Source organism: Eublepharis macularius, chromosome 13 (genome assembly GCF_028583425.1).
Source record: "Eublepharis macularius isolate TG4126 chromosome 13, MPM_Emac_v1.0, whole genome shotgun sequence".
Classification (NCBI taxonomy): Eukaryota; Metazoa; Chordata; class Lepidosauria; order Squamata; family Eublepharidae; genus Eublepharis; species Eublepharis macularius.
In genome coordinates this window covers 44,617,444-44,643,357 of record NC_072802.1, presented here as the reverse complement: position 1 = coordinate 44,643,357, position 25,914 = coordinate 44,617,444, and the positions used below count along the sequence as shown (strand labels likewise).

General features: G+C 45.8%; 1 protein-coding gene across 1 annotated transcript; it reads right to left on the bottom strand.

Moving 5' to 3' along the window:
- Positions 1 to 337: 337 nt before the first annotated feature.
- LOC129341277 (Krueppel-like factor 5) lies at positions 338 to 24,205 on the bottom strand. Its single transcript, XM_054996396.1, has 4 exons — positions 23,882 to 24,205; positions 9,909 to 10,806; positions 8,718 to 8,777; positions 338 to 4,150 (listed from the first exon to the last, which is right to left on the bottom strand). Exons 1-4 carry the CDS (start codon positions 24,047 to 24,049, stop codon positions 3,972 to 3,974), a joined length of 1,305 nt encoding a protein of 434 aa, XP_054852371.1. The 5' UTR covers positions 24,050 to 24,205; the 3' UTR covers positions 338 to 3,971.
- Between the last annotated feature and the right edge of the window lie 1,709 nt (positions 24,206 to 25,914).

Below are 25,914 nucleotides of genomic sequence, written 5' to 3'. Positions count from 1 at the left end.
CCATTGCCTGCCTCTGCAACTCTGGTCTTCGTTGGAGGTCTCCCATCCAATTACTAACCAAGGTCAACCCTGCTTAGCTTCTGAGATCTAATGATATCAGGCTTGCCTGGGCTATCCAGGTCAGAGCACATATATGTGCTTGTATTTTAAAAAGTGTTTTCATGGTATATCTCAGCCTTTTTGACTCCCATTACAAAGTCTAGATTGTCAACACTGCAAGAGAAGCTGGCAGATCCTGTGGGGAGGGGATGGAGTGGGGTCCTCTCCGCCTCTTGCTTGCCATTCCTGCACCCTCCTTCCCACGTATCAGAAGAGAGACACACTGAATCCTGGGCCGTTTGGTAATACATGGCTGTTTATTCTCTTATGTACATGTGGAGTTGGACTCCTGCATGGCCCATATGCCCAGGACATTAGCGATGCTGGGATGACTTTTTATCCTTTTTTTTTTAGATAAGGGAGAGATATTCATTCTTCCAAACTTTCCTACCCCAAAGGGTGGGAAATTGATATATTTTCTTCCTTGGCCTAAGTGCCAGGAAGGTCTTGCAGTTGGGTTTAGCAAGGAGATGTGCGTGGTAGGCTGAAGAGGAAGCAGAACTGGAATCCGCTTCTGAGTTTCACAGAACTTCCTGTTAGGCAGAGGGAGAGAATGCCACTTCCTGTTCTGATAAGTTCTGTGAAACCTGCACATTGGCTGACTGAGTGCCATTTTGCCCACTTCTAGTCATGTTGACCAGGACAAATTTCAGAAATATTCAAAGATCCCAAATATACAGTGTAATAAGTCATGTATCCCTTGATCCACTTAAGGAGAAAGTGGATTTTGAAGCTTCTGGCTGGGTCAAATTGCTGTGTAGTTTTTCAGGGGAGGGGACTACTTCAGGAATGGGACAAGTCTATTGAAGGATGAATATCATTCCCTTTCACCACCATCATTTTATTACAAAACATCACGTAAATTAACATATATATTAAAAGAAGCAAACAAAAACTCCCAGAAGACAACCATCCACCACAGTATTCCAGGTTCTGTTTTTGTTCATATTACATATATATATATATAAAAGAGATGAAAAACATAATCCTGTGATGTTCGAGCATACAGAATTCTGTACAATTATTCCTTGTATATACAAAGATGCCCCTATGTTTGGGGACATACAAAGAAATTGCAGAAGACATTGGAGCCCTCCATTTTGTTCTACATGAAACTGGGTGGTGCAGAGAAGATGAGTGCTGCTCAGCCATCTCCCCAGATCATCTTGCTGATGATCTGACTGTCCCTTGGCAGAACCTCCTAGCCTCCTTGAAAAGGGCTTTAGAACAATGAGTGCCTGTATTATGAGCTTCCTACAGCTTTTAGCTTGTGTTGCCCTGCTCATGCTTTGCATGCAGGAGCCTTGCCCCTCCCACCGCAAGGGGAAGAAGGGGGTACAGCTTTCATTAAAACACCAGAAGAATCTTGCTGGATCAGGCCAAGAATCTATCTAGTCCATCCTGTTTCCCGTAGTGACCAGCAGGTACCTGTGGGAAGACTCCAATGGGGGTATAAGGGAAACGGCCTTCAAGCACGGTATCCCACCCCCAGCATTTAGCATTCAGAGGCAAATGCTTCTGACATTCTCTTCACTTCTGCATCAAAGAATTTTGAATTTGAATTTCAGAATGTTACTATTTTGAGGGTAGCAAAAAGGGGCACAATTCAGCCAAAGTCAAGCCATTTTAAGAAAGTACTATTTCACACAATGAGTAGTCTTGTGGAACTCACTGCCTCAATATGTGAGAATGACCATTGACTTTTGAAGAGTTTTGGACAGATTTATGGAGCTCTATCATTAGCTATTAGCCATGATAGCTGAATGAGACGACCTCCAGATTTAGAGGCTGGATTAGATGAACCGTTGCTCCAGCATGCCAATTCCTATGTTAAACAGCAGGACTTCAGTCCTGTGGCGCCTTAGAGACCAACAAGATTTTCAGAGTGTAAGCTTTCAAGAACCCGATCTAAGGTGCCTTGAACTCAAATCCTACTGTTTTACTGCAGAACGATATGACTACCCACCTAAAGTACTCTTACATTAAATCTCATTGACTTCAACTGGAAATTTAAACACATGTATAACTCTCTGCCTTTGACAGCAGGGAGACTTAAAAATGAATCAAGAAGACTTCATCTGGATTGGATTGGCACTCAAATCTTAAGTATCTTAAGGCACTAGGTATGAACATGTCATAAATAGGTCTTGCTTTTTGTTTCCTTGCAAAACGCCTTTGTGGCACTCCAGGGCTTGGAGGGCGACATGCGAATACTGGGCAGATGAGAACAGTCAGGACCTAGAGTCTCATTTCATTGCTCTGGCCTTAAACCAGCATTCAAAGAAAATCATGGACTCAGAAGTGAATGCGATTTATTGTCAGCAGTAAAGTATGTTTGTACCCACCTGATCAAGCAAAGTGGCACCAAGGAGGAGAGATGGAAGAGGACTTGGCACTAGACCTATCCACCCACATGCCTCCATACTGAAATGCACATGCAATCCTTCCTTGCTCTACAGTAAACTAATTGCAGCAAAAGTCTGTGCTTGTGCCAAAGCTCCCCAAATCCATGGAGTCAGCGTGAGGGCAGTGCAGGCTGCATGGGCACATTGTGCCCTCATGAGACAACAGAGACCAAAGGGCATGTTCCACCTATGTGCTCCCACCCACATATGTTTTGGTTACAGGGATGATCATTCCTGTTGGCTGATTTATGGGCATAGCTGGAATGGCTGTCATTGGTCAGGATTAGAACAAAAGCTTCTCAAGGGGGGGAAGGGTGTGTGCGCCTGTAGAGGTGTCCAACTAGTCCTTCTTGACAGATAGTCCGGGGTAAACTAAGCTTCCACAAACTAAGATGGGAGGGGCTACTCCATATCCAGCATCCCTAGATCCAGAGGGCACTGAAATGGGATCTGAACTTGGAGTGGTTGTACTTTATTGCATTTAAAGTCATCCTGGCCAGCACTTCATGTGCCATTTCAGTCTTTCTGTCTAATTGATTTCTTGGACATCTTGGGGACATCCTGTGATCTTTTCAAGCAAGAACAGCAGCAGTTCCTCCAAGGCCATGAACTCTTTTTGAGGGGAGCAACACAATCCAACTAGGGATGAAGAATGACCAGAACTTGTTTCCAAAGTTGCTTTTAAAATTTGGCAAAATCCATATCTGTCCACAGCAAAAAAAAAAGAAGAAGAAAAGAGCAAACTATAAAAACAGAATCAATTTCTTGTGGTCACGTCAAAAGGCAGATTAGCTGTGCATTTTGGGAGAGAAGTGGCACTGAGCATTATGGGAATCAATGTGGAACTTTCCACAGTGTTTGCCGGTCTTCCTCCACTTTTCAAGCTGGTAAAGAACAGGTTAGAATCCAAGGCTGTGATGGAAACAGGCACAGTGTGTCGACTCTACTTCAGCAGTGTCCAGCAACAGAAATAAGGCAGACCCATCCACTCCCACAACTTGAATGGAGCAAATGAAGCAAAGGTGCATCTCAGTCAGCCACGGGCCTGTGCTAGTAACATGTACTAACATCATGGCCATGATGTTATCTGCACAAACTTGATGTTTCAAACAGGTTACAGTCACTGAAGTTCTGAGTGATTCTTGAAACTAGTGAGCAGCTGCAGAAATAACTTTTATCCAAGAGTCCAAACATCCTAGGATTGCAAATTCCCCAGGAGGCAAAAAGCCCTAGCAGAAAAGCTGGAGAAAAGGTCTCCTGAAGGGCAAAAGAAGTTGCATGTTTTCTGGAGACGGAGCTCTGGAATTCCCAGATCTACCCTCCTGTCTGTGGCTTAATTTTCTTTTAAAGCACTCAGAGTGTCAAGAAGCAAAGCCAGATATGTAGCCATTTGATCACAGTGCGGTTTGGTTCTTATGTACAAAATGAGAGGGGGATCTCTGTGAGGGGACGAGGATGCTCCTGTCTTTAGTTCTGGTGCCTCTTCATGTGCAAAGCCAGATGGTCAGAGCGGGAGAAGCAACGGCCACAGGCAACGCACTTGAAAGGCTTGGCCCCAGTGTGCTTGCGGTAGTGTCGGGTGAGCTCATCTGAGCGGGCAAAGCGCCAGTCACAGCCGTCCCATGTACACTTGTACGGCTTCTCACCTAGAAAAGAGGACCAAAAGAAACTTGTTATAGCATCTGCATGCCTGTTGGCTGCCATCCATCCTTCTCCCAGAGTGGATTCAGGCCAGGATGATCAGCTGTAGAGAAAGAAAACCTCTGCAGTTAGGATAGGTGCTAATTCTGCTAGGTATTCAGGAGAATGATAACAAAATGCATGGACACAGCAGCTTGGATTGCAGGACCAAGAAAATAGACAACAGTTAGTGCAGCAGAGACACTTGGGAGTGACAGGCAGGCACTAGAGAAAAGGTGGGATGTGTGTGACCAAACTCTCAATTTACTCTGTGTCTCCTTGGAAAAGGGCTTAGCTATACAAGCAGCAAACTTTTATCAGATTTCATCAAAAGTTGCCCATGCATTTTCAATCCTCTCTGCCATGAGGATTAGAAACATTTTTGACAATAGAACAATGCTCGTATTCAAAATGTCCTGGTCCAAGGAGAACAGTAGGTGGGGGACGGGAGAGTGAGCTGACAGCTATCCCCAAAAGGATATGAGGGAGACCCCAACTTTGATCAAGGCCCCCGTGCACAGGTGTTGATGGTGGGCTAATCCCCATCCTTGCACCAAATCCCTGATAGAAATCACCTCCCTATGCTGTACTAAATAGCAGCAGGAAAAGTGTTAGTGCTTCCTGCTCCAGTATTGCCCTGATCCAACTCTTTAACCATAAAGTAAATACTGGGAAGTCCTATCACAGATTCCAAACATAAGCTGGCTGCCTACAGAAGCCCCAGCTTCGGTGACTGGAGTCGGTGTGCTCGTGTGTGTGGCCCTCTCCAGTCTCAGCCCTGGCTCCCTGAAATCTTGAACAAGCAGGCAGCATTCAAAATAGCCCCAGTTTTCCTGACCTCAAAGATTTATATATTGCCCACATTACTGTGTGAACCAGAGGGATTGCTTGCTGTAGGTCGAAAGAAACTCCAAGAATTCAGTTTCATTCACATGTTCAAAAACTTGGCAGCAGGCTTCTAGTCCGTAACAATTTCTTTCGCGTTTTGAAATCTCTTTTGTCATTGCCACAGGGACATCATTCAGTGAGCTTCATATGTGTGTCCAACCTTGTACACAGCTAACCTATTCATTTATTAATTCATATATTTACTACATGTGTTTTTCTATTCTACCCCTCCTCTAAGGAGTTCAAGCTACCCATATCACCAGTCAACCTGCAAGGAAGGGTAGGCTAAGAGGTAACAACTGACACAAGGCCAATGAGCTTAATGGTTGAGGGAGGATTTGAACTCAGGTCTCCCCCAGGCCACTGCCTTGCACTGGCTCTCGCATGATAGCCTGAGGATGGCTATCGTGCACACACCCTCTTCAGATGCTCATTGGCACATGGTGCAAATAATATGCCCACCTCCTGGCAGGACACATGCAGAAATGCACGTTCACATACACACAAAGACAGAAACACACACACACACACACGTGCGGCCAGGCAGGTGGGCAGCCAGCCTCAGTCTGGATCAGACTAGCACAAGGAAGAGAACTTTGGCCTTGGGAGGGGAGATGCAGTTTTATAGCTCCATTACAGAAGAATTCAACTCAGTTTATGAGCACCCTGTTGAGAATTTTACAGCCCTCTCCAGAACACGTTGTTTTGAGAAAATCTATATTCACAGGTTATTTTCAACCCTGAGACAAAGGCGAGGTTTGCCTCACTCAGCTGGAGCCATTGTCCCCAGGAGGGTCACTGGGTTCCAAACAATAGCCAAGCTGGATTCCAGGCTGGAAACAAAATGCTCTCCATTGTCCCCCGTGCAGGCTCCTTCTCCCGGGGCAGCACGGCAGGGCAGACATAAACAATAGCCTAACTGCCATTTCAGTCCCCATCAGCGGCTGAGTTTTATATTTAATCTCCCAAGGTTGCTGGTGCAAGGAGGTGGACCCCCCACAGATGAACAGTTGCAGCCTTCTGGAAAAGGGAGCAGAAGACCACCTGCCCCGTCCTCTTGCTGTGAAACATCCTGGCAGGCCTTGGCAAAGATGCATGAATTCAAAACTGAACAGCAGCTGACTGCCCTGTTGCAATATTCTGGTGGCTCTTCCAGACTGGTGCATGCAGACCCTCAGGAGCTGCCTGATGCAACAGAGTCCTTCTCCAAGGGGAAGTCCTTCTCCCTGGGGAAGTCTCCAGGGGGGAGTACGCATCATACTTCAAAACGCACTGGTCAGCCCTTTGAGGCCTTTCCCCAAGGAAACTCACCAACTAAACTCACCAATGGGAAGTGCTTTGGAAGTGTAGCCTGGAGATCTCCTGAAATCAGAATTGATCGCCTGACTACAGCCATCCGTTCCTGTGGAGAAAATAGCTGTTTGGGGGGCAGGAGGTGAGGGAATCTGTGGCATTATACCCTGCTGAGGTGCCTCCTTCCCCTCTCCACCCACCCACCACAAATTTCCAGGAAGTTTCTTATCTGGAGTTGGCAACCCTAAAAACAGGGGAAAGTTTTTTCAGAGGAATAGCCTTGGCTATTGAGACACGACTCACAGGCCATTGGCTGCCTTGTCCTGTTTCAGGATATGCACTTTGCTGCATTTGCTGGAGGACTAATATTGCTCTCTGCATGGGAAGGAAAGAGCTCCCAGGCCCTGAGAGTAACAGTAAGTGAGAAGAGCCATTCTGGGGCCAGTCTGCATTGGCTGTTTTGTTGTTCATTGTTTAAAAAAAGAAAAGCCAAGCCAAGGCCTTTTCTTAATTGGGCACTGTGAAGTGCAGAGCTTCTATAAACCAGCTTTATGAGGGAACAAGGAGATTGGACCTTGGCCAGCATCTGATAAAGCCCCAGCATGAAACCAGATAAGCAAGGGATGCTTCTGCCCCCACTGCATGAAGCAAATACCCTGTGGTGCTTTGGGGAGAGAAATCAGTTGCCAGGCTGCCCCTGGCAACTGACAGGAGGTGTGGTGGTAGGGTTCGGGCCTGGAGATCTCCTGAAATTACAACTGATCTCCAGGCAAATGGAGATCCATTCCCCTGGAGGAAATGGCTGCTTTGGAGGGTGGAGGCTTTGGCACTATACCCCATTCAGGTCCCTCCCCTCATCAAACCCCTCAGTCCCTAGGCTCCACCCACCAAATCTTCCAGAATTTCCCAGCACAGAGCTGGCATTCCTAGTGGGTGGGTGGGAGAGACTTACCAGAGCCACTCCAGAACCGTTCTGGTATTTGGGCAAAAACTCTATGGTTTTGCCCAAACACCAGGGCTTCACCAGGCAATGTGATGATGTCACTTCCAGTAGTGACATTTTCATGTCATGGGTAACGTTGTGAAGGACTTGCAGTGACTGGATCACCTAGAAGGACCTGCAATGACTGGATAAGTCTCCCATTTCTTCCCTTGCCAGTCAGTTGAGTGGGGGCAGGGACTCATGCTGGGGCGAGGGGGGGAGGCAGTGGGGGAGGCGGGCAGGCGGGCTGACAGCCATAAAAGAGATGCTTCTGTTCTGGGGCCAAAGCTGAAAATAAAACGGCTCTCTGGATGGTTCAGGTACTGCACCCAAGCCTGAAACTCCTTGCAGAATCCAAACATATTTCTTACTTTAATCTGTGGAATCTTGCTTCATGTTCACAACTGAACAAAAGTGTGGTGAGAAGCTGCAGAGAGCTCAGCTGGTATGATAGGACTAGAATAGACCAACTTGCAATTTGGAAATTCCTGAAGATTTGTGGAAGGTGCCTGGCAGGGAAGACTTTAGAGAAGGGAGAGCGCTCAGTGGAAAATGCTGTGTTTTGGAGCAATGGCTAAAGAATAGTTCCTAGCACGATGCTGTTGTTTTCAGGTCGTGCTAGAAGTGATGTCATTGGCTGGGAATGCAGGTGCATGTGCACCAGGGAGACCAAAAGACCATAGAGTCCAAACCAAAGCTGTCATTTTCTCCAGGGGAACTGATTTCTGTAGTCTGGAGATCAGCTGTAATTCTGGAATTACTTCAAGCTCCACTTGGAGGTCAGCAGCCCTAATGTGACATCACTTCCAGGTTTCACCCAGAAATGACATCATAGTGTTGGCCAGCACAGCCTGGAAAATAGCAATAGTTTAGGTCGTGTGCAGAATGTTTTTCCCCTAGGTGCACCATTACTCACAATTCTGATCCCTGAGAATCTCACTGAGGATTTATACTGCACTTCAGAGAACTCCAAGCAGTTCAGGCATGCTCCTTCAGTGATCTCTACAACACCCTGGTAAAGTAGGCCACTGTTACCCTCCCCATATTGCCACTGTGGGGCTCAGAGAAAAAGTGGCCTCCTTAAGTTCTGATTGACAAGGGAGGATATGACCCAAGACTTTTCTGTCTCAGTTTGGCTTTCTGCAGGTTACGGCCACATGCTGTAAAAAATTAACCACAGAACTGCTAAAAGGAGATGCTTTTGATACTAATAGAATTTTGGAAATAGAAGATGAGGGTGGTATTTTGAGGAGCCGAGTAAATCCCTCCCCAAAGATTTTCCTTATGAAGACTGAGTTGGAAAAAAGTATAGTTATATTTTTGAGAAAGCATGGCATAAAAAACAGATATTGGCCTGAAAATTCACTTACCAGTATGTGTTCTCTGATGTGCCTTCAAGTGTGAACTTTTGGTGTAGACCTTTGTGCAACCTGTAAAAAAACAGAAGGGTGAGAAGCATTAATACCCATGTAAATAAAGTCACTGAGGTGGAGACACGTGGCAGTCAAGAGGTTTTCCTTGGGGAGAAAACTATGTCCAAAGAAGTGCCCAATTTTACCTGTTTTCCTTTTCCTTCTTTTACTTTCTTTCCTTCCCTAGTCATAGTTTCCCCCCTAGCTTAGCTTGGTTTGCTCTGCCCCACTCCCATCTTAACTGGAGCTAGCTTCACCTTAATAACCCATCTTCTGCTTTCCCTAGGTAAGCTGTCTGGATGGCTAGGAAAAGTAGCCGAATTGGCAAATGTGTCTTTTCAGGAGCAACCAGTTCCTTATCTAGCAGAAGAAATGATTTAGGATTCGTTGAGCTGCGTTGCATATGTGGGGAAGGGATTGTCTGTCTGCATCATCATATTATGCTCAGCTGACTAAGCTGCACACATTCAAGGAGGAGCTGGCACCACCACCTGAGAGGCAGCTCAAGGCAAGACTGCAGGCAATTACTCAAGTACTTTGGAGAGGCATGGACTCAGTATAGTGGTGGCTGGGAGATTCACACATGTGCCATCCTTAAAACAGTGCCAGTCATTAGACAGCCAGGTGCTCCTTATGTAGACTGCATGTGCTTGCATTCATAGGACCCCTATTTGAGGCCTTATTGCACATGCATGCTAACAGAGAGCAAAAATAGCTCAGCCAGAATTTCTCTAGACTTACACACACACACCCTTTGGAAACCTCTCAGCTTTAGAGAAGAGCATGAAAGCCCTGATATAAGGCATTAAATACTTTTCTGGCTTTTTCAATGCAATCCTAAACAGTGTTACACTTTCCTAAGTCCACTGAAGTCAATGAGCTTAGAAAGGTGTAAGGGGCAGTCTTTGCAAGTGTTTCTTGAATGGGGGTATAGACAAAAATAGGTCATGAAAATAGGAGCACAGAGCTGTGTGGGCCCAAGGAAATGCCAGGGTGTAGCTCATGAGTCGAAGTGTCATGTGGGCTCACTTTTAAATCTCTCCTGTGATTTGTTTAGAGGTGTGATCTAACTCATAGTTGCTGGTTAGACTGAAAGAGGCTTTGCTCAGAGCCAAGATAGTTTGACAGAAATGATCTCTGGAGCCCTACCAGGGTAATCACAGTGGTGGATCCTCCTCTTTTCCAGCTCTGGGTTGTTCCGCCGATTGTATTTTGGCGTCTGCATGATGACGTGCCCCTGGGAGAGGTTCCCCAGGCCATTTGAGAGTGGTGGGATCTGGCCTGGCTGAGCCAGTTTCAGTCCAAAAGTGGCTTCATAAGGAGGTGGAGGAGAGATGGTGTTAATGAGCTCTGGCTGGTTCTCGGGGCTGCCGGGCTGTGAGTTGGGAGGCGAAGGGGGCAGGCTCACTCCGGGCACCGGATAGAACTGTCCTGCTAACTGGAAACCACCTTGCCCTTGGGAGGTGGGTTGGAAGGGCTTGACCTGCCCTCCTGGCCTAATGGGCCTGGGAAGGGGTCTGGAGTCCAGCATGGAGCTGCCGGTGGACATGGCGACACCAGTGATGGTGTTGATGGCGGTAGTGTTGCATGTTGAATGTGCCATTGTGGTCATTTCCCCTCCGCTGTGGCTAGCTGACAACTGGTAGAGCAGGCTTGATGACAAAGGGATTTCCGAGGGCATTTCTTGCTTGACGAAGATATTGTTCACTGCCACCGACTGGGGCATGCTGAAGACGCTGGTAAAGTCTGGCAGAGTCTGGGTTGAGCCAGTAGTGGATGAGCAGGGTTGGGCAAAGCTGGTGCCAGGTTCCATTTTGATCTGGGAGAAGGGGAGGAGGGGCTTGGTGGGACGACAGAGCCCAGTGCGCAGGTGAGTGGTGTCCGGCAGGATCACATTGATATTCACACTGTAGGGTGTGGAAGGTGGCTTCTCGGTCGAGAAATACTCATCCACCACCGAGGCACTCTCCCGGCGATACTTCTTATCAGGCCCCATTGGCACTGACGGCACTTGCCCAGAGAAGTACTTGTCCATTTCGGATTGTGCCTAAAGGAGAGTTGCAGAAAAGGAACAATTGTGAGAAAAGGAGCAAGTCTGACTAAGATCCCAGAGTGGCTGGGGAGGAGACTGTGCACAGGGCCCCATTGGCCGCCCAGCAGAGGCCCATGTAGCATCTAACCATGCAAATGACTGTGGACTGTGAGGTCAATTTGCAAGTGAAAACATACTAGACAGGAGATGCAAAAGAAGCCAATAAGCCTTCCAGTAAAATGGCTAAAGTAACTCAGAGCCAAGCTACAAGAGACAAATTACAGGAGGAGGAGCACGTAGGGTTGCCAGACTCCAGGTAGTGGCTGGAGATCTCCCGGAATTACAACTGGTCTCCAGGCCACAGAGATCAACTCACCTGGAGAAAATGGCTATTTTGGGGGGTGGACTCTATGGAATTATGCCATGCCAAGGTCTTTCCCCTCCCCAAACCCCACTTTCTCCAGGTTTCTCCAGGTTTCACCCCCCAGATCTCCAGGAATTTCCCAACTTAAAGCTGGCAACCCACATGAAGGGAGTCACAATGTTAACTGGGGAAGTTGAGTTTTAAAAGAGATCGGAAGGCTTTGTCAATTTTCCCACTCTACAGAGCCAGGGAGATTGCTGCTCAGGGGGTCTGTTAATTTCTTCTTTGCCTCACAAAGGCTCTGTCAGTTTCACCTCCCCTTCTAAGAGGCAAAGAGGAAATAAAGAAACCTTCAGAGAAGATCTCCCCTTGCTCTGTAGAGAGGGGAAATTGACAGAGCCTTCAGATCTCTTTTAAAACTCAGCTTCCCTGCTAACATTGTGATTCCATGTGCTCCTCCTCGTGTAATTCGTCTCTTGCAGCTTGGCTCTCAGGCAAAGCTATTCCACTTGGAGAAAGCCATTCTGAGAAGGGAATATGCTTTAAAAATGTGAAGGGAGTGGGCTGTGTCTGCAAAGGGCTCCTGCTATGACTACGTCCTTTACCTGGCCCCAGATAATCCACCAAGTCCATTTTCCAAATACCCACACAAATTAGTTTTTTTAGTGGCTCCCAATAGCCCCAGGCAATGCATTCTGCAACAGTCCTTTTCTTCCCATGTCTATGGGCAAGGGAAAACTCCTTGGCTTGGAGAACATCTCTTTCCTGCCTGCTAGCAACTGCACAGCTGCACCGTGTGACTTTTGGGCAATTATTTCTAAACTCAAGAGTGAAACCCTGCTAGGCAATACCAAGGAACCACCAAAGGAAGGAGTCGAATGCCACACATACCTGAGCTACAGAAGGACCTGCTTGCTCAGGTATGGAGGAGCAAGTGGCCACTTTGCTTCCCTTATCTCTGAATTTCACAAAGGAAGAGCCTCTTTCAGAAGTCACAGGCAATACCAGCCAGTCCTATCCAATTTATTCTGCACGCCCTCTGTTCAGGAAATGCATAGTTTCTACCTCTTCCATCATTTCCACTTCATTTATATTTTGCTTTCAACTATGCCTTTCTGAAGGAGAGAGAAGTATGTTGCCTTTATGGCCACTTTGCAAGCATCCCAGAGGGATTTGGCTGACAGAATGCTGGACTTGTTGCTTGGTCCAATCCAGCCGGACTCTAATTATGTTCATCCATCCCACTGGAAATATATAAATATACAAACCTGCCTTGTGCCAAGTCAGACCTTTGATCCTTATGGCTCAGAATCATGTACTCTGATGGGCAATAGCTCTGCAGGTACCTAGGCAAAGAAAGGTATTTTCTGCCTGGAGTTGCCAGGCATGGCAACTGGTGGGAGGTGGGTGAGGCAGAGACTTCTATATTGTGAGGGGGATTGCTGCCCCAGCACAATGAAGCCAGCACAGCTGGAATACTAAAGTATCACCTGGTGTGATGACATCACTTCCACATCACACCAGAACTGCACCACCACCCCATTTTGCCTGGGCATTTTCTCCCAATGCCTAGCTGAGCAGTGCTGGGCAACAGGGGCTGAGGGTGGGAGTTCCTCTGCCTTAGCAGGAAGCCGGCAGTGCTATTCCTGCCACCATTCAACAGGAGTTTTTACCTTCTACATGCACAGTTGGTTCTCTGCCACTGAGCTGCGGCCCCTCCCTACTGTTATCTAAGAACAACCTAGAGAGAATTCTTCCTGCTTTCACAAGCGCACTCAAATTGGATCAATTCCATGCAATGACTGTTTGTGGTAGTAGGAATGTAGAAAAGGAAATGTATATTTTGGAACCATGGTTTTATGCAACCTAGTTATGGTATCCAAAAGGAATACTTTTATGAGATAGCTCCTCTTCTTTTGCCACTTCATGCTGCAGAATCTCAGCTAACCATGCTTAATCCCATTGAGGCTCTTGCCTCATATCTGTTTGAATGTTTCCATAAGAGTTTATGCTGAAAGAATGAATTGTGTGGAACGGATCACAGATATGCAGCCATGGGAGTGGATGAATTAACTGCAAGCCCATGAAAGAGTGGTGTCTTCCACATGGGTGCGGGATGTTGTGGTTTCCCCTCTGCTGGTGTGGCTACAGATGAAGCATAGGACATGCTCCATGTGGCAGGTTTCCCTACAGTTTCCCTGCCACAATCCCCTGAAAGTGGCTACCCCCCACTGAGCAACCAGGACAGGTAATTTTTAAAAAACAACTGACACAAGAATATTACAGTAGGTTCTCTGACTTCCCAACTTCCATTTAAAAAGTAAGTCTCTAGTGCCTTCCTTTGTGAAGATAAGTCTTATTTCCTTATAACACTGCAAGGGAAGTGGCTGGAGCCTTCCTTTTTAAAAATGAAAGCTGATAATTCAGAGAAACAGCTAAATCTATTATTAGAATGATATATTGCTATAATGATATTCTAATGTCTATTTTTTTAAAAAGCTCCCCAGTGGTGGTGGGAAGAATGGCTGCCATGGGGACAAGGTTAAATAATAGGCTAGCAAATCCAAATTTACCCACCCACACATAGAGTTGCTGGGGGCCCCAATATGGTAGGAGGCCACTGCTTTCTGAGTGCCAGTGACAATGGGTAGCTCTAGGAATCACTAAAAACTCTATGGTAAAACCATAGACGTTTACCATAAACTTTCCAGTGATTCCTAGAGCTACCCATTGTCTCTTACAGGTTGTCTCCAAAAGTGACATAGGAATGCTGGCAACATCAGTGACATCACATACCCACATGGCCCTGACCCCAAATATCCTGCTGTTTGCCAGACTCCACTGGGCAACCCTACCCACACAACAGTCATCCAGATTTTACTGCAATCCTTTCCAAAGCTTTGGAGCAAAGCAGTTCAGAGAAAGATTAAAGAAAATCTGAAGGAAACCCCCCAGAGGTGCACGATTGCACCATAATGCTGTGGGGAAGCAGGAAAAAAACTTGTTTCCCAAAAGCATTGAACTCAGGACAGATAATCCATGTGGAAGACTGCAGTGAGTAAAGGTGTGTGGGTAAAAATGAAAACAGCAAAACCTTGCAGCTGGGGAATTTGGTAGATCCAGACTTTCCTCATAAACAGGAGCTGGCAGTAGAGAGGCCCATTGTAGGTGAAGCCAAAGATGTTAGAGAGTTGGCCTGTTATGTGGATATGCTTACATCCCACACTGATTTCTGCACTTAACTATGGCACAGGATACCCTGCAAAATACATTTTTGTCTTCTTGATTAAGAACATGATGTTAGTTCCTAGGAAAATTGTCCTGTGGCCTTTCCCCTCTCTACTATACAAAATGTGGATCTGGGATGAGATTAAGCATGGTTAGCTGAGATGTCTTCCTTTTGACTGATCTGCTTTTCCTTAGATTTGCTTTTTCTCCTAGGTCCAAGGCTGAGAGTGTGCCCGTTTTAACTCCTTATACCCAGTGTACTCTCTGTCTAAACATTCCTAGCAGATTATCCCGAATAATAGAAGATTATGGCCTTTGATCATCCCGATTACAGCAAGCCATGAGCAGATAGCAGGAGGGACCAAGGTACATCTTGCTAGAGGGGCACAAAGGACACAGAGTCTAATATAAATAAAATCCACACATAACAAGAAACCAGATTTTCTTGCTCCCATATACAGAGATGAGAAGATGTAAAACACACACTTTTTGCACCCCACAGAGGTAATGTCAAGAGATCTGAAAGGGACAAAAAGCCACCCCTTTGGAATTATTATCAATGTCTTGGGGTGACATTCCTTCACAAGAGCCCTGCTTTTACACAGAATGCCGCTATATACTCATTTGGCTCAATGTCAATCTTTATTGTCTCTCTTTAGTAAAATATTGACCAAGGTAAATATTTGTCTCTCTGATCATTCAGTCTTGGTATTGACCTCCATCTCAGCCAGTTTCTATTTGTTTGTGTTCTCCGTCTTCTAGAACTCTCTGAGAAGGGCAATCCAAAAGCTGGGGTGGCAGAACAGCCTACGGAGGAAAACTCCGAAGCCTAGACTGGCCATCTTTAGCAAACGCAACATCCAGGAAGGTACATAGGTTATATGGTAAAGACCAGCACCCAGGAAAATGGCAACTGAAAGGCCAAACTAGGCATATAAATAGCCATCATCTGATCTACCCCTCACCTGTGCCTTTCTAGAGGTTACAAGACTCATTCACTCCTTGCCACTTCCTCACAGCTTGATGCATTAGGAAGGAGGGACCAAGTTGCCCAGGCTGTGTGTCGCAGGGAGGGAAGAAGTGTGCTATTGTCCATCTACTCTGAAATCTTACTGCCACCGATTGAGATCCAGAAGCAACTTGTTCCATTCCCAATCTGACTGGGGCTCTTGGCTGTTGCCCTAGTTATAGGTTCCACACTTTCCCTACACTTGGACTCATGCCAGATGGTTAGGCCCTTATGGAATCACACACCACCATTCCAACACAAGTAGTCCAACATTCCCCCTTGAAAGCTACTGTCTACTGACTATGGTGACTGTGGTACAGTCCAAGCAAGATCTCAGACCCAGAGAATGGATACCAGTTCTGAGTCTCATTTCACTGGGCATATGGCTATTTCTCTTCTTCAGAAAACCTGCCCTCGCCATGGGAACTTGTTTTCTAAGGAACAACTGTCCTCCGTTTCTTTATGTGCTTTGCTGATGTACCAGGAAATAAGCGGCGAGAGTTTGCTGGCCCAAATTCATCCCCTTTTGTTTCAATTGACAAAAACCTTTGCCAGTTTCCTGGCTGGTGACGTAAACAAGGAGTTTGTGGTACAGTATGCTCCATTCCTTTTAAAAAGACTCTCGGAAATCACATCTGGAGTATGTCCTTTGTACAGCAACTCTCAGAAAATGGCGTCTAATGGGAAGCATCTGGAGTTGGAGAAGATGGTGTCGCAAGTAGCTAGCACTGACATGAGCAATATGTGTCCTTGTTAACTGTCCATAATACAGAATTTCTCAGAAGTATAATGGAAGCACAATTATACAAGACGGGTGCTCCATTGCAATGTATGTATGGAGGAAGTGCCTTATGCCACATAGATTAAGCTGTAATGGTGACACTGGATCTAGAGACTATGAATCAAAACAGACGAGACATCTAGACTCAGCAGCCCATACCTCTTGACTGTGATCTAAAAAACATGAGTGGTCATTCCTCAGAAGGAAGGGAAGTCTGAGATTGGGAAAAGGGAAAACCCAGGCAGAGACTAAGGAAGTCTGGAAGCAGGCCTGATGATATACCAGCAGGGATTTGGGCAGCAGAGCAGATTGAAACCAAAGTGACTCAAACTAGGGCTGCCAACCTCCAGGTGGAGCATCATATCCTTGTTGTATGGCATCACATCCCTACTGAGTTCCCCTTCCATCCCAAAACTCTACCTTTCCTGGCACCACCCCAAATCTTCAGGAATTTCCCAAGCCAGAGTTGGCAACCTTAATCCAAACACTGACTGTGTTGTTGCCCTGTGACAGAAGGACTTGATCATCTATTGCACCTATGCAAGACTGCTGCTAAACTGAGGGCTAGTTAAAGCCTCAAATCCTCCCATTTTAAACTTCATTTATTATCTACTACCACCACCCTGAGTGGTTGCTAGCTTCCTTGAATTTTGCTAAAGGCACCTAAGTACTTCTAGCCACATCTCACTCTGCTAGCCCCACCTCACTCTGGTGGGGGCGGGGGGATCCCCTGCTGCCAGCCTCTGTTCCCACCATCCCTCACCTGGCCGGGGTGTGTCTGTGTGTGGAGATGAGGCTGGAAACTCTGGAGCATGCCATGTGCTCCAGAACACTTCTGCATCACACTGGGAATTACATTATTCCCAGTGCAATGTAGAAGCGATAGGTCTCTCTGGGGCTGATTCAGGTCTCTCTGGGGCTGATTCAGTAAAAGTCTGCCCCAAACACGAAAATTGAGGCCGATTTTTACTGAATTGGCTCCTGGCATGACCTGTCACTTCCACATTGAGCTAAGAATTATATAAGTCCCAGCACGATGCAGGGACATTCAGGAGCATGTGCACACGCATGAGGCAAGTCCTCACTGCATGGTCCCCCAATGATCCCCTCCGTCCCCTGTTTTCTGCCCCAGGGGACCAGGCAACTTAGCTAGCTTGTATCAGGCTGCCAACTCCAAGGTGGGAAATTACTGGAGATTTGGGGGTGATGCCTACTGAGGGTGGAGTTAGGGGAGGGAAGGAAATTTATTGGATGCCATAGAGTCCACCATCCAAATCCATCATTTCTTCCAGGGGAACTGTTCTCCGTAGTCTGGAGATCAGTTGTAATTCCAGAACTTCAGGCCCCATCTGAAGGTTGGCAACCCTAGCGGGAAGTCCCCAGAGTTAATACAGAATCTGCTAACCATTTAATGCTCACAATATACAATATTCTTTACTACTACTGGCAGTGGCTGTCCAGGATTGCAAACAGAAGGGGTATTTCCCAGCCCTGTTTTTCAGCGGAATGGGCTTCCTCAGGAGGTGGTGGGCTCTCCTTATTTGGAGGTTTTTAAGAAGAGATTAGATGACCACCTGACAGCAGATGGTGATTCTATGACTCAATTTGAATGCATGCAGATTGGGAGAGAGAGGGCATGAAGGGATGAGCCAATGTTAGGCTCTCATGGTCCTTTCTTATATGCCCCAGGTAGTGTTGGTTGCCTCTTTGGGGTCAGGAAGGAATTTTCCTCCAGGCCACATCAGCTGGAGATCCTGGGGGATTTTTGCCTTCCTCTGGGCATAGGGCAGCAGTCACTGGGGGACAACAACAACAACATTTGATTTATATACCGCCCTTCAGGACAACTTAATGCCCACTCAGAGCAGTTTACAAAGTATGTTACCATTATCCCCACAACAAAACACCCAGTGAGGTGGGTGGGGCTGAGAGAGCTCCAGAGAGCCGTGACTAGCCCAAGGTCACCCAGCTGGCTTCAAGCAGAGGAGTGGGGAATCAACCTCGGTTCTCCAGAGTGGTCCCATGCTCTTAACCAATACACCAAACTGGCTGGGATGAGGGAGGGAGCTCTGAATTTCTTGCTTTGTGCGGAGGCTTAGATTAGATGACCCTTGGGGTCCCTTCCAGCTCTATGTTTCTATATCAGGGATTGAAACTGAGACCTTCTGTGTGTGAAACAAGTGCTTCCCCCCCCCCCGTCACAGCCCCCTCTCACACAAGCAAGTAGCAAATGTGCTACTTTTCAGAAAGATGTTGGGATTGCCCATCCCCCAAGTATTTTGAAAACAAACAACTATGTGGATCAGTCCCAAGAAGAACTCCCAGCATTATAGGAGGAAAACCCCTTTTCTGATTCCTGCGGAGAGGAAGTGGATCACTCAAATGGTTTCAAGTTTATCTGTATGGCAGTCTCAAATCTCTTCAATCTGTCTACAATTTATCTAGTTCTTCAACAGAGTTCATGGGGAGAACAACACTAGAGTCCTTCAAGATCACCTCCAGTGATGTCTGAAAATTTGCGCGCGCGCGCGCACACACACACACACACACACAAGTGTAATGGCTATATATAAGTGTAATGACATATATATATATATATATATATATATATATATATATATATATATATATATATAAAGTGTAACGGCTGGTATATCCACCTCCTTGCTGCTCGAGGTATCCAGGCAATGGGAGAAGCAGGAATACCTTCCTTTTCATGGCATGGAAGGTGTTAACCTTCCCTCTCGCCTGCCACTGCTACGTGTCCATTTCCTCCTGAAGGTGCTTGGAACCTGAGCACTTTGTACATTATCTCATCCTTGCTGGCACCGACCCAAAAAAGGCCAATTCCATCCGAGAAATCTATATGTGTTCTAGCAGAGAACTGACGCAGAAATCGGACAGGACAAAGGCCGCCGGAAACCAAAGTGGGAAGGGGGGTGTTGTACTATGCAAAGACTATGCTTTGTCATTGAGATGAATAACAAACAGAAGTTTGAGCCTTGTGTTGGATCCTGGTGTGCATGGTGGCCACCAGTTTGTTGCAGGGGATTCGGATGACGTTCCGCCTGCTATTGCATCAGGGCAAGTAGGATATTGTAGGCTGCAAGGTCCTGGGTCAGGGAAGGTCAAGTTACTGAGGCTGTAAAGCTATGTGTCAATCATACCAGCTCCACCTGCTCTGGCCCAGTCTTTTGAAAAGACTATGAACTGCAACCTTTCAGCAGCACTAGAGACCAGTGAGTTTTGCTGCGACTTGGAGATACTCAGTGAGTGCTACCAGAGTCCGAATGCAAATCCATGCTGTCCAGCAGTACTTATTCCCCAAGCCCCTCTTCCTGCTTTGCTACTGGTGCAGAATGAATTTTAGCCTCACCAGTAACAAAGTCTGAAGTTCTGATTCTGAAGCATTAATACTTTGTGTTGCAGAGCAGCAGGAATGTACACATTTGAGGGCTGGACAAAAACATGTGCTTCTTGGCTACAGAGATATGTACATTTTGAAGTTAATATTTCAAAAACCTTTTGGCAGACCAACAAGCTCAATGGAAGAACCTTGTTCACTACTGTGCTACAAATCTCTTGTTTACTTAACGTCAAGCACGTACACCAATTTTCCTGGCGCTGGAGGGTATGCAAATTTCCCCACCCCATAAAACATCTTCAGTGGGAAATCTACCTGCAACATCGTTTGAGGAGTTAAGTAGGATGCAAACATGTTGCAAGTGGGAGAAGGAATGGGCAGGAAAGCCCAATCCTAGGCAAAGGGGGAGAGACAGCCTGCTCTAGCAATTGCCTTCAGATTCCTAGAGGTCCTTGGGGGAAGCCATAACAGTTAATATTCAATGAGACCATACTTTCCCCCAGAGTCTTCTCTACTCAGACGTATCCACATAATCTTCCAAAGTACAGCTGATTTTCTGCACCTTCTGTTGACTTTGCTACTGGTTTGCATCTCCCTAGTTGCTTGCAAATGGAAATGTGGCTTCTGAAGAAGAAGAAGAAGCTGTTTACGTTCAGATCTCACAAAGAATATGTTCCCAAAAACCTTAGGCAGGCCTTTCTGCAAGGACCACTATATGCCTGCAACAGCACTATGGTCCACCTTACTTAGCCTAAACTTTAATCTAGTCTTGGCTCCACACAGTAGGAAAACCAAGGATATGCCTCATGGAACCAGTGGAAGTTGGTCAAATGCCCCCAGGCATCTCTTGGCTTAAGCATTTGAATAGGATGGAACGTACAGAAGAGAAAACTGACCAGAACAGTGGCAATTATGCAAAGCTGGCTAAAAAGTGAGCTGAGCTTGTTCAGTTAAAGCAAAGCTAGTTGAAGCATAGCCCAGTTCCCTCTCCAGACTTCCTTTACTGAGAACTGCTAAGGCTTTGCAAGCAGACCTTGAATTTGTGATGGGGAAAAGTGTGCAGACGTCAAGACCAGGAAAGAACTCTAGTGCCATCCTGAGTTACCCCCTTCTAAATGCATTGAAGTGAATGGGCTTAGGAAGGGTGTAACTTTGTTTAGGATTGCAGCACCATCCTAAACCATCATCTTTTGGATTTCAAAAGCTGGAAGGCATATACACCGAACTGAAGCCAAGAAATTTGTCCCCATGCTCTCCCAGAGACACACCTGAATGCATTTTGTAATGACAAATCTAGCCATTAGTCTCTCAAGTTGCCTTGTTTGGCAGGTAAAACAAACTCCTCGCTTCAGAGATCAAAGGAGCAAACTAATCAAGGGCCAAGATCTTGGCTTTGGAAGATGTTTCTGATTGTGCATTCCAGGAAATCCCAGGAATGAGGAACAAATGGGGGCAAATGGTAACTGGGGCTGCTATTTCCAGGAAACATTTATGGCATCCTCCTAACCAAATATCTTGCAGCTTCCAACCCTCAGCAAGAATCAGTGTGGCTCCTTCTTGTTTCTGTTTTGAGCTCCTTGCAGTACTTTTGAGCAGCCATTATCTACAGGTTTTTTTTTTGCATATTACTTCAAGAGGTGGTTTACTACAAGAGTCACCACCTGGCAGATTGGTTGGTTGAAAGAATGGTGGTTCTAATTCTGGTTATGAACGGCCACAGTGACAGATTCTTATCCACTCAGACATACACCAGCTCACAATTATTACAGCCAGGGCAAGACTGGGGGAAAGTGGCAAGGAGTGTCCACAAATATTATTCCGCATGGGAATAAAACGTTATCAGCTGTGGAATGCATCATTTCTTCTTTCTAAATGTCAACAGTAGGTAGGTCTCTTGCCGACTCTTGCAGCGGCTCTCTGACTTTTCCTCTCCCAAGCGCTCTGTGCTAAGCAAACCTGCAGTCTCTTCTAAATTCCGACAACAAGATGGCGCTGGGAAGGCTTCTATTTGGGGGTTAATCATTAGCTAACAGGCTGCATTGGCTTAGCAAGAGAAAATGGAGGAAGACTTTGAAGCGTTGAGCAACAATAGAGAGAATTCGCTCAAAATGAGTATGCTCATCTTGAAGAACAAGCTCTGCAAACTTGGAACCGGACTCAAATTCTTCTGAGGTCAAAATTATCCTTGACATCTCCCAATCTCTCATTTGTACAATACATTTGATCCCAAATGTAATTATCCTTATCAGTGGTGAAGCTGAACATGGAGTGGATTTGTTTCACCTGGCTTCCATTCCTCCCCCGAGAATCTTTCCTGGAATTCCTAGGGCTGAGGGCAACAGTCAATCTATCAAGTGTGCCTTCCATAGACACTTGATGCTTATCCCCAATGTTTGTAATACAATGTGGCAGCTCAGGATGAACAAGTGGTCCTTCTTAGCAATTTGAGCATGGGCATAGTTGCCACAGGTATGAGTGGCAAGCCCAGTCAGGGTGTGGTGGAGAGGCATAGGAGATTCCCACTCTGGGAATAGCCCGGAATGAATAAGCCTTATGGGAAAGATGCAGTGCACACACTGTATCCAATATACAGAAATGTTACTGAAATCACTTCTTATTATATCTACCACTATGTGGCAACCTTTTCATGTACAGTTGTTATTGTTGTTTTTTTAATTGAACTCCTACCGCAATGGCATTGAGGGGGAAATGGCTGCTGCAGAGACTGGGTCAAGGGGAAATGTGGGGAAATGTGCCCTGTGGAAGGCCTGTTGTCATTGTGCTGCCCTGACAGCTGTAAAAATGAGGAAACCACAAAAAAAGCATCTCTATGTGGAAAGGGTAGTGGTATTTGCTACCATGTGGCAATCCATTCATGTTCACTAGGGTCATCACATCAAGGCATTTTCTTCACAACAACAATTTTTTTAAAAAAAAATGGTTATCAATAAGAAAATTACCAGATTGGGATGATGAGCATGTGCACATTAATAAATTAATAAATGTGGCAATAGCTGCCAGATAATGTGCACGATGTCCCGAAAGCTCAGAAATCTGGACAAATGAGAGCAGGGGCTTTCCAGAGGAATTGTTTGCTGTGACTTCTATGGCATGAGCGATTGCCACAGGAGGTTAGGAAAGGCATTATCCGCCATGGGGATTCAGCCCAGCACCAGTGGCTAGTAGAATTTCTGTACAGATGGGAAGGACCACTATTCCTTCCCCATCCACAGCAGAACATTCTGCTGTGTAAGCCAGGACACACAAGTGGGTAATTCAATTGGAAAAGTCCAACTAGGGAGACTCCTTCCCCTCCCCCCCCCAAATGCCACAGCACTGAGTCTAGCAGGAGATACCTATGCTTAGCGGCATGCCCAAAGTGGGAAGAGATGTTGCAATCCTCCCACTGAGTTCAATCTTGCCTATCCGTTTTCTTCACTGCAATTTCCACATCTGAAATGGAGGTGGAAAAGGAGTCCGTTTGCCAAAACAAAGTGTTTGTGTGTGGGGGGGGGGGGGGGCGGCAATGTGGCACTTGGCTCCCTTTAGCCTCCTTATCCAGGCCTTTAATCTCTCTTGCTGCTGCTCACGGGAAAGCTGTAGAGTGGAGAATTTCAAGGAGAATTCCATTCTAGTGATTTGAAAAACAAGAGATCAGACGGCCAGAATGGCACGTAATCCCAGGCTCTTTGGAGCAATTGCTTTCCTCCAGCTCTGAAACACCCTCCAGGCACCTGGCCAAAGCACCTTCATCTCCAAAAAGAAAGCAGCCCTTCCCGAACTTTTCTTCACAAGTAGTGAACAAAACAACCAAAACAAAACTCAGCACTGCTGCTTTCAAAAGCACCCTTTCAATCCTGCTTATTCTGTCTGGCCCTACCTCAAACATGTCACCACATCTAGAAACTTCAGATTGAAAAAGAGACTGTTACAAGGCCAAAGCCAAATACTGCCCAAACGAAAACTCCCGTTTATCAAGTGCCTGTATAAAGGACTTGTTTCTAACCAGAGAAAGCCAGGGCAATCACTCATTCATGGGCACAGAATATTTGCTGGTTTTTTACACTGGATCAAGTACCTATTTAGCATGAATCACATGGAGCAACTTCAACAAGTTTCAACAACTTTTTCATCCGTCTAAAATCAAATGTGATTGTCTCCATTGTGCCTATGGAGGAAAAGGACTTCCTATGTTATAAAACTTGTATATAATTTATTTCACCATGTTTTCTGGTAGGAAGTCTCGACTAAGAACAGGTCTCTGGCCATCTAACCCACAGCCTTGCTTTCTGTTGTAAATCAAGGGTTCTGGAGTGCCTCGGACACTCCCAGTGTGTCACTTACCTGTGTCAGATCATGCTGATTATCCAGGATCCGTATTGGGGGCTTGATGTCGTCAAAGACAGCCGTGTCTTCAGTAGAATCCCTGGACATTGTGACTGGCTTAAGTGGCGTAAACGCTGTTCTTTCGTCTGAATTTGGGGTGCTTAAGACAAGCCCCCCGCTACTCATCCCGCCTGTGTTCCCCCACTCTCACTCTGTCGAGTTGCGAAACACAAATCAGGGAAGAAAAAACAAGCTTTGGGACAATACAGCAGGAGTTCAGGCACTCCGAAGCACGCCTGCCTGTTGCTAATCTTTAGGAATCCAGGTGCTCTGTAGCCTTAAGAATCCCAATCTGTTACAGAAAAACTTCACCTGTCCTGATGTGGGAGGCACTCTAACCTGGCAAATGTCTGTGACAGACAGGTTGAGCCAATCAGGGAGGATGTGAGCTCTGCACTGGCCAATGAAGGAGCCAAATGCCTCTTCCTTAAGGCAACACAAGATAGAATAAGCAGCGCAGACAGTCTGGCTGCTGGGGCTGTGTTCATCAGCCATGTTACAGGTAGGGAAAGAAAAGAGGTGAATTTTGTGCAAGGTACTTCCAGGATAAATGCTCAGCTACAAATATGTTGAATTGTTTGTGGGCCTCGAGGTTATCTGGACCATCTCACTACAGAAGCCTTGACTTGCCTTTCCTCTTCTCCCCTAGCACATGTGCCATGGTTTCACTTCTACCTATCAGCAATACAATGAATTGTTTTTGGTCTTTGCCCTCTGTGAATTAGGCCAGTGGATTTTCCATTTTTCCAGCAGGGAACAGAAAACATAAATTAAAGCTGGGTAGCAACAATTCTTAAACCCATCATCTCTGTATCCTATGGGCTTCGCTAGCTTTACAGTGAAAGATTTTTTCTTAACTACATTTGGCAGACAGAAGGAGCTCAGTAGACTGCAGCAGAGAATCTCTGTCTTAATTATCTTACTTTCTAAAACAGCATCTAAAGTGACGAACAAGAATTAAATGAGCACAAGAAACAGGATGTCATAGGCAGATGCAGCAGTATGCCAGATTCTGTGTTTCACAGAACAGTCTATCCAAGGAGGGCATATAAGTCTACCATTCCTTAATGGGCCCCAAAGAATTAAAAATCAGAGTCATGCAGGGCCACAGTCATAGATCAGGGATGGAGCTAGCTACTGTCAGAGAATCTTCATCACCTTCCAAGTCATTTCTTTGGATTCTAAAATGATGAGTTTTGCTGTACAGCAAGAGAATAAGGCCCCCTTCAAGTGCAGTCAAAGAGCTCAGAAGCAGGCAGTTACCTGGAAGAAGGCAACTGGAGCTGCTTCTGCTGCTGTAGGATTCCTGATTTCATTCATTTTTGGCCTTCATTGATTACAGTGAAAGTGCCTTGGATATTTGCATCTGACCTGCTCCCCATTGGTCTTACACTGTTCTACACGCATCCAGGTTTTGTTGGGTAAACTGGCCTGTTGTGTTCAGGCAGAGCTTGTTTGTTTCAAAATACCGGGGGGGGGGGGGAGAACTGTTTAAAAATGTCACTTTTGCAGAGAAGTACTTAAGCACAAGTTTTCTGCAAGTAGTAGAACCTCACCAATTCAGGAGGCAAATATAGGTTACTGGTTTCTTTATTCAAAATATATTTTTTTATCCTGCCTTATAAACTTTCAAATCCCACAAGGCAAATAAAATAAAACATCAGATATTTTAAAAATAAAATAAAGCTGGAACCACGACTACAAAACATAATCAATTTTACAGACTATTATGCACAATAAACACGAAGAAGAAAATTGGTTCATTGGAAATATGGTGTTGGAGAGGAGTTTTATGGATACCTATGGACTACCAAAAGCCAAATAAGTGGGTTTTAGATCATATTAAGCTTGAATTCTCCTTAGAAGCTAAAACGACAAAAACAACTCTATTGTACTTTAGTCACGTCACAAAAAGACAAGATTCACTGGAAAAGACAATACTGCTAGGAAAGGTGGAAGGCAGCAGGAAAAAAGGAAAACCCAGTGGATTA

Coding starts and splice junctions, on each gene's coding strand:
- LOC129341277 (XM_054996396.1), bottom strand. CDS start 24,049: ATGAGTAGCGGGGGGCTTGTCTTAAGCACCCCAAATTCAGACGAAAGA. Junction 10,807..23,881: donor ATCAGCATGATCTGACACAG/GTAAGTGACACA, acceptor ACTCTCCTTTAG/GCACAATCCGAAATGGACAA. Junction 8,778..9,908: donor CCACCACTGTGATTACCCTG/GTAGGGCTCCAG, acceptor GTTTTTTTACAG/GTTGCACAAAGGTCTACACC.